The 9,657-nt window shown below is 35.6% G+C and overlaps 1 protein-coding gene across 1 annotated transcript; it reads right to left on the bottom strand.

Annotated features, from left to right (window-relative positions):
* Positions 1–6,389: 6,389 nt before the first annotated feature.
* Positions 6,390–7,499, bottom strand: LOC116120632 (PHD finger protein ALFIN-LIKE 7-like). The gene has a single exon (XM_031406597.1). It carries the CDS (start codon positions 7,377–7,379, stop codon positions 6,618–6,620), a length of 762 nt encoding a protein of 253 aa, XP_031262457.1. The 5' UTR covers positions 7,380–7,499; the 3' UTR covers positions 6,390–6,617.
* Between the last annotated feature and the right edge of the window lie 2,158 nt (positions 7,500–9,657).

Here is a 9,657-nt window from a genome sequence, read left to right as displayed (position 1 = left end):
CAGCCTTTGCAAGCTCGCCGTTGGGAGATAGTTCTGCTCGATGTTAACTACAATAGAAAGTAATTCGATCAGATAATGAAGCAAAACTCGAAACTTGTCCTCGAGTACGCGAGCGACCAAAGACTTACTCGCTTCCAGAGTAAAGACACTGCTCATCCCAGTTTCGTAGAAGAAGAATTGGGAATCCCAGTGTGGGACATTCTTCGAGACATCAACCAACTTGTTAAAACATACCTTCCTCGCCTTGGAAAGGTAGTACGTTTGGCCTTGCCCCTTTTTGAGCCTGTACAAGTGGAGAAATTCTTCGACGGATGGCTCACTTAGCTCAGCAATCATGTACGCGATGTATGCCCCAGTAATGATCAAGTAAGAATTAGCCATCAGTTGGAGAGAAGTGATGTCAAATCGCCTTAACACTTTATCGATGAAAGAGTGTGGGGGAATGGATACCCTGCACCTGAGGAGAGTCTCAGAAATTGCCACCCATCCGATTGGAGGGTTCTTCCAGAGTGTTCTCTCGGGGCCATCAGGTTGAGCTACGGCGCATAGTTCACCCTGATGCGCTCAAGATCCACAAGGGTGATCGAGGATTGTGGCTCTTTTCGTAGCCTGTGAGCTAGAGACGGAGGGGAATGAGCCAGTTGGATCGAAGCACGGTTGGACAAGCTCGCAGTGTCGGGGTTCGAGCTTCTAGCGACAAACTCTTCAAATATCCCAAGGGACACATCCTTTAGTGTTGTCGAGCCAATTGGTGAATCGAACATTCGATTTATTGTGCGACTACTAGATGAGGACATGGTTGTAACTTGACTCTGGGTACCTAAAAAAAGAAGCAAACATGTGTTAGAGCTTGAACAACTCGGTGACCATTCCACATTCGCTTCTATCTCAGACACCCGAAATAGCTAACGCAACACAACAAAGTCACGCGACCTACCCAGGACACCAGCGGCCACCATGATTAAACCTCTTTAAAACCTGAAACCGCCAGAAATGCACCCCAAAAACCCTACTAAGACCTTAAAAAAAATCCTATGTGGCCACTACAGAAGCCACCCTTTAGCACAAAAGTCAAAAAAATGAGCAAGAAAGAGAAAGAAGTCTTACCAAAATAAAGAAGAGCTTTGAGAACTTGTAAGAAAGACCACTACGATGACGTAAGAGCAACGGCAAAAAAAAGCAAGAGGGTGGGAGAACTTTCAAAGTGGCTATTATGAATATTCGCCACCTAGAGGTGGAAAAAATGGTCCGGGTTAGGTGGGTCAACCCTAACCCAGCCCGTAATAAAGAGGGTTCAGCCCAACCCGCCTTGTTGAGCCCAACTCGCCAGCAACCTCCGAGCGGGCCGGGTTGCAAAGTGGCCCGCGAGTTGCTATTTTGTCCTCTCTGCAGGAGGACCGCAACCTGGCGGGTTGCAGGCGGGTTGGGTGTGCCAACCCGTCGGGTTGGCCAAAAAAAATTTTAAAAAAAAATGCAAAATTTTTTTAGTTTTTTAAATTACACTTTTACTCTTGAAATATAGCTGTTTTATAGCCGTTGGAGGGGTCTTTTTTATCATTTTCTTTCCCCATTTTTTTCTATAAATTGGCCCTAAACTCTCATATTTTTCTCACAACTCAAATTCTCTCATTCTCTCATATTCTCTAATCTCTATTCTCTCAATTATTCATTTATTCTCTTAATCTTTTTGTTAATTGTTATCAATTTGCTCTTATTTTAATTTTTATTAGTTTTTGCAATTTTCAATTCATATTTCCAATTTTCCAAATTCCAATTTCCATATTCCAATTCTCTTTCTTTAATTTTTATTTCTTCTACATCAATTTTTTTTTCAACTACAATGGATAGATATTTCTCTCCCCTCAATTTCAATGATGAAGAAAACTACTATCCTAGTCCTAGTCCCGCTGATTTTACTATGAATGCAGGAGATTCAAATAGTCCCGCTGTCCCAATCCCAGTCTCAGAATCCGATACACCTCAAAATATGCCGTCGATTCCAACAGCTCCCGGTGGTTCTAGAAGTCGTCCTCGTAATCGTCGTCCTCGTCCAACTTCATCTCAAGCTGAGGCGGGATCATCAACTGCCGTCGAAAGCGAAGACAGACACACATCAGACGTTTGGGCGCATTTCGACAAGTTTTACGAGACAGAAAATGGCGTTCAAGTCAAGAAAGCAAGATGCAAATATTGTGCAAATGTTTATAAAGCTGATTCAGGTAATGGTACTAGTACTTTAAAAAGGCATGCTAATAAACATATTAATCAACATGGAAATAGAGAAAGCAATCAAACTCAAATAACTAATATGGGTACTACTTGGCGTTATAATTCTGATGTATATAGAGAACAGTTAGCTTTATATATTGCTGCAGCTGATCAACCTATTAATATGGCTGAAGATAAATATTTTGAAAGATTTGTTCAAAATTCATTTTTTCCAGGATTTAAAAGTTATTCTAAAACTGCAACTAGAAATGATTTAATAAAATTGTTTAAAAAAATGAAATTAGAATTAAAAAATAAATTTCATACTTGTCATATTAGTGTGGCTCTAACTGCCGATATTTGGAGTGGTAGAGCTAAACAAGATTATATTTGTGTGACTAGTCATTATTTTGATAATGAATGTAAATTAAATAAATCTTTATTAGGATTTAGATTAATGGATGTTGATCATAGTGGTTAACAAATTTATAATAAAATTGTTGAAGTTTTAGAAGATTATGATATTGTTAGTAAAGTGATAAGTTTAACTTTAGATAATGCAAGTTCTAATAGTAAAGCTATAGATTTTTTTCAAAGTAATTATCCTTTATATAACAATTTGAAGTTTTTTCACCAACGTTGTGCATGTCATGTTATTAATTTAATTGTGAAAAGTGGTATGAAAACAATTAAAGAAAATATTGATAGAATTAGGGAATCTTTAGCTTGGATTACTGGTAGTAATAAAAGAAATGCTGAATTTCAAGAAGCTTGTATAAAATCAAATATGTCTCCTAGAACTTTTGCATTAGATATGCCTGTTAGATGGAATAGTACTTATTTAATGCTTGATTCATGTTTACCTTATGCTAATATAATTAGTTATTTTGTAGCAAATAATAGAGGTCCTCATCATTTGGTAGAAAATGATTGGAAGATAGCTAAAGTATTTCATTCTTTTCTCAAATGTTTTTACCAAGCCACTTTACAACTTTCTGGTGTGTATTATCCTACTAGTCCATTGGTAATACATGCAATTATAAAAATTTCCGAGTTATTTACAAAAAACAAAGATAATGAAATTTTACATGCACCAATAAAGGCAATGGAAAATTTTTTTTTGAAATATTGGAGACCCGTTCCTTTTCTTTATTGTTTAGGTGCTATATTTGATCCTAGAATTAAATTAGCACGTTTAGAAAATGGTCTTGACAATTTAAGTGAAAATTTACAAAACGAATCATATATCAATCAAATAGGAGAGGTAAAAAATAGTCTTTTCGAAGTATATTTCCAATATGAAAACAGGTATGGGAACCCGCAGTCGCAAAGAGGCGAAATATCCAGAGAAGCTGTAGCAGAAGAAACAAATGAAGACTTATTCTCTTGGAATGCACTGAATAGGCCGAAGAGGACCCGAGTCCGAAGCACAGCCTCCTCTTCAGACGCACCACCACCAACAACAACAACAACTAATATGCTGTCCTCCATGGAGTCGCAGAGTAATGAACTTCAACAATATTTGGCAACCCCCGAAATGTTTTCAACAGGTCACTTTGATCTCTTAGAGTATTGGAGAGCCAGAAAATGTATTTTTCCGGTATTATCAAGACTTGCCTTGGATGTTTTCGCTGTTCCTGTCTCAACCGTCTCATCCGAACAAACATTTAGTGCAAGTGGAAGGATTTTAAATGAAAGGAGGACTAAACTTGCTCCAAAAATGATTGAAGTCCTCACATGTCTTCGAGATTGGGAACGATCGCGCCATCAAGATCAATACGAGGTTATCGACAATACTTTAGTAGAATCATTTCAATTTTGTAATATAGATGATACAGATGAGGGAGGTCCTAGTGAACCACCCCCAAATTAGTTGTTTTGTAAAATGTAATTTGTAAATTAATTGTCAATTATTGCACTCTTTTTTCTTTACCAAGTTTTTCTCCCATTGGGTTTTTCTTGGTGAGGTTTTTAACGAGGCAATAATTGTTGTAATTTCTTATTTTATTTTTTGATAAATGAATAATTTTTCTTATATTATAATTTTATTGCATCAAAATTGAATTAATATTTGAAATGTTAACAAACAAAAAAATTGAATTGAATTATTGATATTTGAAAAGTTAATTAAAAACAATTATATTTATAATTATTTATTTGAAAAGTTAAATAAAAAAACAAAAAACAAAAAAAAAAAAAAAGGAAAATCGAGCTAACCCGGCCCAGCCCGCCACCTAACCCGGCGGGTTAGGGCTGGCGGGCCGGGCTGGGCCAGCCATTTTGAAGAAAATGGCGAGCCTAACCCGGCCTGCCTTTGCTGGCGGGCGGGTTAGGCCCGGCCCGCCAAACAAAGTAACTCGCCGCAGGCTGGGCCGGGCGGGTTACTTTTCCACCTCTATCGCCACCCTTTATAGTGATTTTTGCATGGAAGACGAAAGGACGGAGTTCAATCTCGACCATTGACTTACAATTGATCCTAGCCCTTCAATCGTTGAGAGATCTCAGCCCTTGGACGTGGCCAAGTGTCGACCATCCACAAGGTGCGACGAACCTTTGAAAATGATAACCGTCGCCGCACAACGTCTCAACTTCGCGCATGAACAACTGTTATCACCGACACGTGATGAAACATAACTGATAAAGGTTGTCGCATTAAATGCGATAATGCGACACGACCACGCAAAAATTACATTTATACCCTGAATTTTTGTATTCTGAGTTTTGATAGGTGGCACAGGTAATAATGTCCAAGTGTGAAGAACATCGACCAGACGTAAGGTCGGTCGTGGAAACCCGATCGAGCATGCACTCAGAGACTCAGTACTGAAGTCGAGCTTGGCGTCAGGTCAAGCGATAGTCTTTGAAGCCTAAAACGAGCATCGAACATTAGGGGGCAGATGTTGTGTGTGGTTTTTCCGCCAAGCTCGAGCCACGCGAGGATATAGCTCGACCCATAATGATCTCGGCAACTATGATTGATCGACCCAACATAAGCTCATTGAGCCGTAGCTTGACCCAGCACAAGCTAGTCGCGGACAATCCCAGGAATTAATTAATCAATCCCCAAATTACTTTAGATCTCGGATATCGTGGGAATGACTGGATCAATAGTTATCGTTGCGCGATCATAGCCAATTGCAAGCATATCGGAATTGTGATTCAAATCATTTGTAATCCCCTTAATTTCGCTCTTTCCTTTATGTAAATCTTGTATATAAACCCCTTAAAACGATGAGGAGAAGGATATGAATTCTGGATAAAAACTACATTGTAAGCTCTCACAACATATACAAAAAACACAGTNCTATTGGATTAATATAAAGTTGAGCTCTCACCTACTAGCTTAAGCTTTTAAGTGGGATGACAACTTAATATAGTATCAAAGCCAAATGTCTAAAATTTGAATCCCCCATCCAACTGGATCAAAGGAAATGAAAAAATCCAAGAAATGTAGAGTCCTCACATACCACATTAACCTTTTAGGTGGGATGGCAACATAATTAGTGATGTCAAATGAAAAACATATGGCAACTTAAAAATCAGTGATGTCAGATGAAAAACATTAACAAAAAAAAAATAAGAAAAAGAAAAACTTATACCTTAACCTTTAGGTGTATGGATCTCCGATCGGGAAACCGTGTCCAAGCTCCGTGGCTAGTCTGCGTTCTCTCAACTTAACAATCAATGATGTCAAATGAAAAACATTAACCACAAAAAAAAAACCTATGATAATCGGTGATGTCAAATGAAAAACATATGGCAACTTAACAGTCAAGAACTTGCCAACTGGGAGAACAGCACTCACGATAATCGCAATTAAGAAGGACCAGAGAGGTTTTTTTTTTTTTTTTTTCAAATGAGAATTGAGGGAATGGGATGGAGATTTCTTGCTTCGGTTGAGTTTAAGCTAGGGACTTGTAAGAGAAAATGGGAAAGAGTAATGCTACGAAATATAATTGAGTTTATCTGGGAGAGAATCCTTGCTTCGGTTGAGTTTCAGCTTAGGATTTGATAAGAGAAAATGGAATAAGTTATTTACGAAATTTAATTTAGCTTATTTGGGGGAAATTCTTTACTTCGGTTGAGTTTTAGTAAGGGATAAAGAGAAAAGGGAAAAGAGTGATGCTTCATTTAGTTTATTTGGGAGAGATTCCTTACCCTGATTTAAGCTTCTTTTTTTAAAAAAAAAAATAAAACCAGAAAACTGCACCAAGGTTTATATTTATAAATGCCAGCAACTATCTGAAAACACAATTCTACAGAAATCAAACAGAATAGGAACCAGAAGGTTGCAAATTCATTAACTAAAAACAGGTAATCTGTTTTACTTTCAAACTGTAATGAAGAAAAGTTCTAAACCTCGTCCGCTAAGCTTAATTAGTGTTGTACTCCCAACCTCAGATCTAACTTTAAACTCTAGCCCTCTTGCTACTGCAACTGGGGCACTTGTACTGCTTCATATGCTCGGCCTTTGCAGGGGTCATCTTTACGCATTTACCATGGTACCATTTCTCGCACACATCACAGCAAATCCAGAATTCGTCAGTGCCGCTGTTATCTCCACATGCCCCACAAGTGGCACCCTGCTCATCATCTTCTTCCTCTTCCTCCCCACTATCATCTTCATCCTTTGGTGGTGGAGACATCTTCACTGCCTTGGTCTGGTGCTCAGATTGACGAGACACCTTCCCGCTCGATTTGCTTTTACCACTATTGTGAGTAGCAGCAGATCGGTCTTTTGGTTGCTTAACATTTCCTGTCACAACTTCAAAGATGGTTGGGAGTTCATTTATCATCTGAAAGAGTTTCTTCCTTTCATTCTTACCAAATCCATAGCGTGCACCAAAGTAGAATGCAACAGCAAGCAACCAGGAATCGCTATGCATTGCAACCAACGATAACCAGTCTTTCTCCTGCATTCCATCCCTCGCAAAGTTTATACCTAAAGCTGGCTCAGGAAGCTCGGAAGGCACTTCCTCAACAGGCAGGTCAACTTTCCATGCCTCATTAGGAAGTCCGTATAGGCACAAATTCTCCTTTTCAGGATCGCACTGCTGGTATAACTTCTCAACATCAATAGTTAAAGCCTTGATTAAGCCAGCTCGTCTGCCCTTGAAGTCGCCGAAGAATTCCTCCACAGTTCTGGGTATTTGGTGCGGTATTCCCTCCATAAACACTTGTATAACAAAAATGGGTTTGCGGGTATTGAAGAGAAGAAGAAGAAGAGTCAAATAAAAAGAATTTTAAAAGAAAGAGTCTAGAAACGCTTACTTGGAGAATTAGGGTTTTTGTTTGGGCGTGAGAATTGACAAAATTGGGTTAAAAAAAAAAAAGACAAAAATTTGAAAGGAACCCAGAAGGACAGAAGACATTAATGGACTCAATTCAAGGCAGGAAACATTATGCAATACAATGGGCTAGAGCCCATACCGAAAGCCCATTACTTTAAACCAAATTTTGAGAAATTTCTTGAGTTTAAATTGACCCTCTACGTACAATGTAATAACAAAAATTTCTCCCAATGTTTCTCAGACAACAAAAAGTTAAATATTTGCGCTAAAATGGTAAATATTTATTAACTCTTAGTAATATAGTTCTAATGGTTTATTAACAACAGAGCGGATTTATATATATATATATATATATATATATATATATTATTGTTAATACCATTAGAACTTGTATATATATATTCCTCCTCTGATCCATTTATCCTATATGATATTATATGTTTTTATGATCAACTCTATTTTAATTCACTTTTCAACTTTCACTTAGAGAGAGAGTTAAATATCTGGATTTTACGAGATTAAATTACTCTTTTTTTTTTATTGTTTGTCTTTCAAACATGAGTAATGTTAAAGTCACTGAAGTAATGTACCAAATTCATGTGTCGAATGACGTGTCAAAATCTTAACCGTTAATTAATTTTAACTTAATATTATCGACGGTCAGGATTTTATCACGTCATTCGGTGTATAACCTTCAATGGCTATATCATTTCCGTTCAAACATTGGCATCCATTAAAGAAAACATGCAACACATTTTTCACATGGGAATTTAAATAATTCCAACAAAAGAATTCATTTCACCATATTGTGTTTTATTTGTCATTTATTCAATAATATTATATATTAATTTTATCTGTCGTTGAGACAATTCTATAATTATTATTACTACATTTTGCACGTAGCAAATGATTAAATAGTTATTATAAAAAAATATGGCAACACCTGGTACATTTATCATCAAAGCTAACATCAAATGTTTGACCTTTTAAAGCACTCTCTGATTCAAGATTATAATTTATAGCCTCAAATCTATGAGTTTCTATATATATTAAATATTTACTATTTTCAAGTATCATCAGTCAAACAAAATTTTAGGAAGAAAAATAATCTCTCTACAACCTTTATGTGTTTCTTTAGGTTGATATTCTTATGTATAAACGTTCATATTTTTTTTCAAATAAGTTCGATAATATTATTGATTAATAGATCTTCATTTAAAAAATATATTTAGTATCATGAAAAAATATAAGATATACATTTGCATATTTTTCAAATTAATTTAATAATGTTATCGATCAATGTTAGAATAACAATATTGTATTATATTTATGTTAATCCGATGATTTTCACGAATCGACATTTATTTTCAGAGCTCACATGTTTCATTTTTTAAATCAATTTCTAATTCAACGTTATAACCTTAAATTCTACAAGCTTCTAGGAAAGCATAAGTTTTTTATGTTGTATTATAATTGGACCACCATAGATTTTTTAAAATAAGAAACAAGTTTGATGTTAAAGTTTCCTTGACATTGCAGAGACCTTTCATTGTCGAATTAGTGCTTGAAGCGACTTGAGCTTTTCAAGGTTGCTATTAGAGTTTGGCGACAATACTAGATGTATAATTACGAGCTTAAGCAAGATTTCTATTCATTGGGGTCAAAAAATCTAAATTTATAAATTTATAATAAAATATATATCAAAGTAATAAGTATAAAAAATTGTAATCTAAAAATTTAATTTTAAAAGTTATGCACACCAAATTATTAAATAACTAAAAATAAGCATTATTTTACCTTATGATCTCCAAAAAAGTAGTCTTTCTTAATTAATCCAACTAAAGGAAAAAAGAAATATAACAGAAAATGAGAGAAACTAATGAAGAGAGAAAAATATGGATATTTTTAAATCTCGAGATCAATAAAATATGGAAATAACTTAGTGGAGTCAATAAATTATGGGTTATTTTTAGTGAGTTAACATAAATTTTAGTGGAGTCAAAATTATTAATTATTTTATATATATATATATATATTTCATAATTTCAATAGGATCACGTATACTTTGGCGAATGCCCTCCGTATAACGTCATTACATAAATGATATTAGATATGTCTATATAAAATAATTTAAATGAAAATTTTACATGTATTCACC

Source organism: Pistacia vera, unplaced genomic scaffold, assembly GCF_008641045.1.
Source record: "Pistacia vera cultivar Batoury unplaced genomic scaffold, PisVer_v2 Contig1262, whole genome shotgun sequence".
In the NCBI taxonomy this organism is placed as follows: Eukaryota; Viridiplantae; Streptophyta; class Magnoliopsida; order Sapindales; family Anacardiaceae; genus Pistacia; species Pistacia vera.
Note: the sequence above shows the minus strand (reverse complement) of the source record. Positions and strands in the feature narration are given on the sequence as shown.

What these genes read in the sequence shown, in the direction of transcription:
- LOC116120632 (XM_031406597.1), bottom strand. Translation starts at nt 7,379, where the DNA reads ATGGAGGGAATACCGCACCAAATACCCAGAACTGTGGAGGAATTCTTC.